Genomic DNA, 938 nt, shown 5'->3' with positions numbered 1-938 from the left:
TCCCCAGTGACTGCTGCCCTCCCCCCACCTTGCAGACTCCCCCAGCCCCAGCACCCAGGACACCGGGCCAGCCGCCCCTGAGCAGCACTGGCCATTCCCAGGGCCTGAGGACAAGGCCACCAAGCCCCCTGGGGATGAGCCCAGCCCCAGGCCGGCATGGACAGCGGGGGGTGACGCCCTGGGGGACCTGGTGACCTTGGAGCCCACCGAGCCCTCCCCACCATCCATGGCCACCGAGCCCCAGCCTGGGGAGACCCCCAACACGGAGACCCTCATCGACCTGTGGCAGAGTGATGGGGCGACCCCCTCCGCTGCCTGGCCCCTGCCTGTTGCCCCCGTCCCCGAGGGTCCCGTGGCCGTGCTGCCTGACGAGGGGGCCCTGCTGAGCCTGGATGAGCTGCCCGAGCCCCCCGCCACCTTCTGCGATGCGGAGCAGGAGGAGGAGGAGGCAGCGGCACCTGGTGGGGGGGAAACCCACCCCCAGGGGCTCGGCTGCCAGCATGCCCCCCAGGAGGATGCCCCAGGCCGAGAGACCCCCCCCATCACCAACGGGGAGATGGCCCCCAAGGATGGGACGCCAGGGCGTGGGGAGCAGGTAAGCATCACCAGGGGGTGGGGGGATCAGGAGGGTGGTGGGGGGGTCCTGACCGCCTGCAACCCACCCAGGCCAGCGAGGGCTACTTCAGCCAGTCCCAGGAGGAGGAGGTGCCCCCCCCTGAGGAGCTGTCAGCCAAAGCCCCCCAGCCCATCTTCTACAACAAGCCCCCAGGTGAGTGGGGACAGCAAGGGGGGGGTTGTGTCTGTCCCATCGTGGGGCACCTCATGCCACCCTGACCCTCTCTGTGGGGCACCCTATGCCCCCCTGACCCTCCTCCCCTTCTCCCTGTCCCCCCAGAGATTGACATCACATGCTGGGATGCAGACCCCCTGCCCGAGGA

At 70.1% G+C, this 938-nt stretch overlaps 1 protein-coding gene across 1 annotated transcript in view; it reads left to right on the top strand.

The window, feature by feature from the left end:
* The window catches only part of DBN1 (drebrin 1), a 28933-nt gene that overhangs the window by 6687 nt on the left and 21308 nt on the right, over positions 1-938 (top strand). The window contains exons 11-13 of the mRNA XM_035889294.1: positions 36-595; positions 667-769; positions 896-938. Of these exons, the coding sequence (XP_035745187.1) occupies positions 36-595; positions 667-769; positions 896-938 (706 nt within the window). The remainder of the gene's footprint in view (positions 1-35; positions 596-666; positions 770-895) is intronic.

This window comes from Egretta garzetta, unplaced genomic scaffold, assembly GCF_000687185.1.
Source record: "Egretta garzetta isolate BGI_Z169 unplaced genomic scaffold, ASM68718v1 scaffold382, whole genome shotgun sequence".
In the NCBI taxonomy this organism is placed as follows: domain Eukaryota; kingdom Metazoa; phylum Chordata; class Aves; order Pelecaniformes; family Ardeidae; genus Egretta; species Egretta garzetta.
This window is presented reverse-complemented; position numbering and strand designations above follow the sequence as displayed.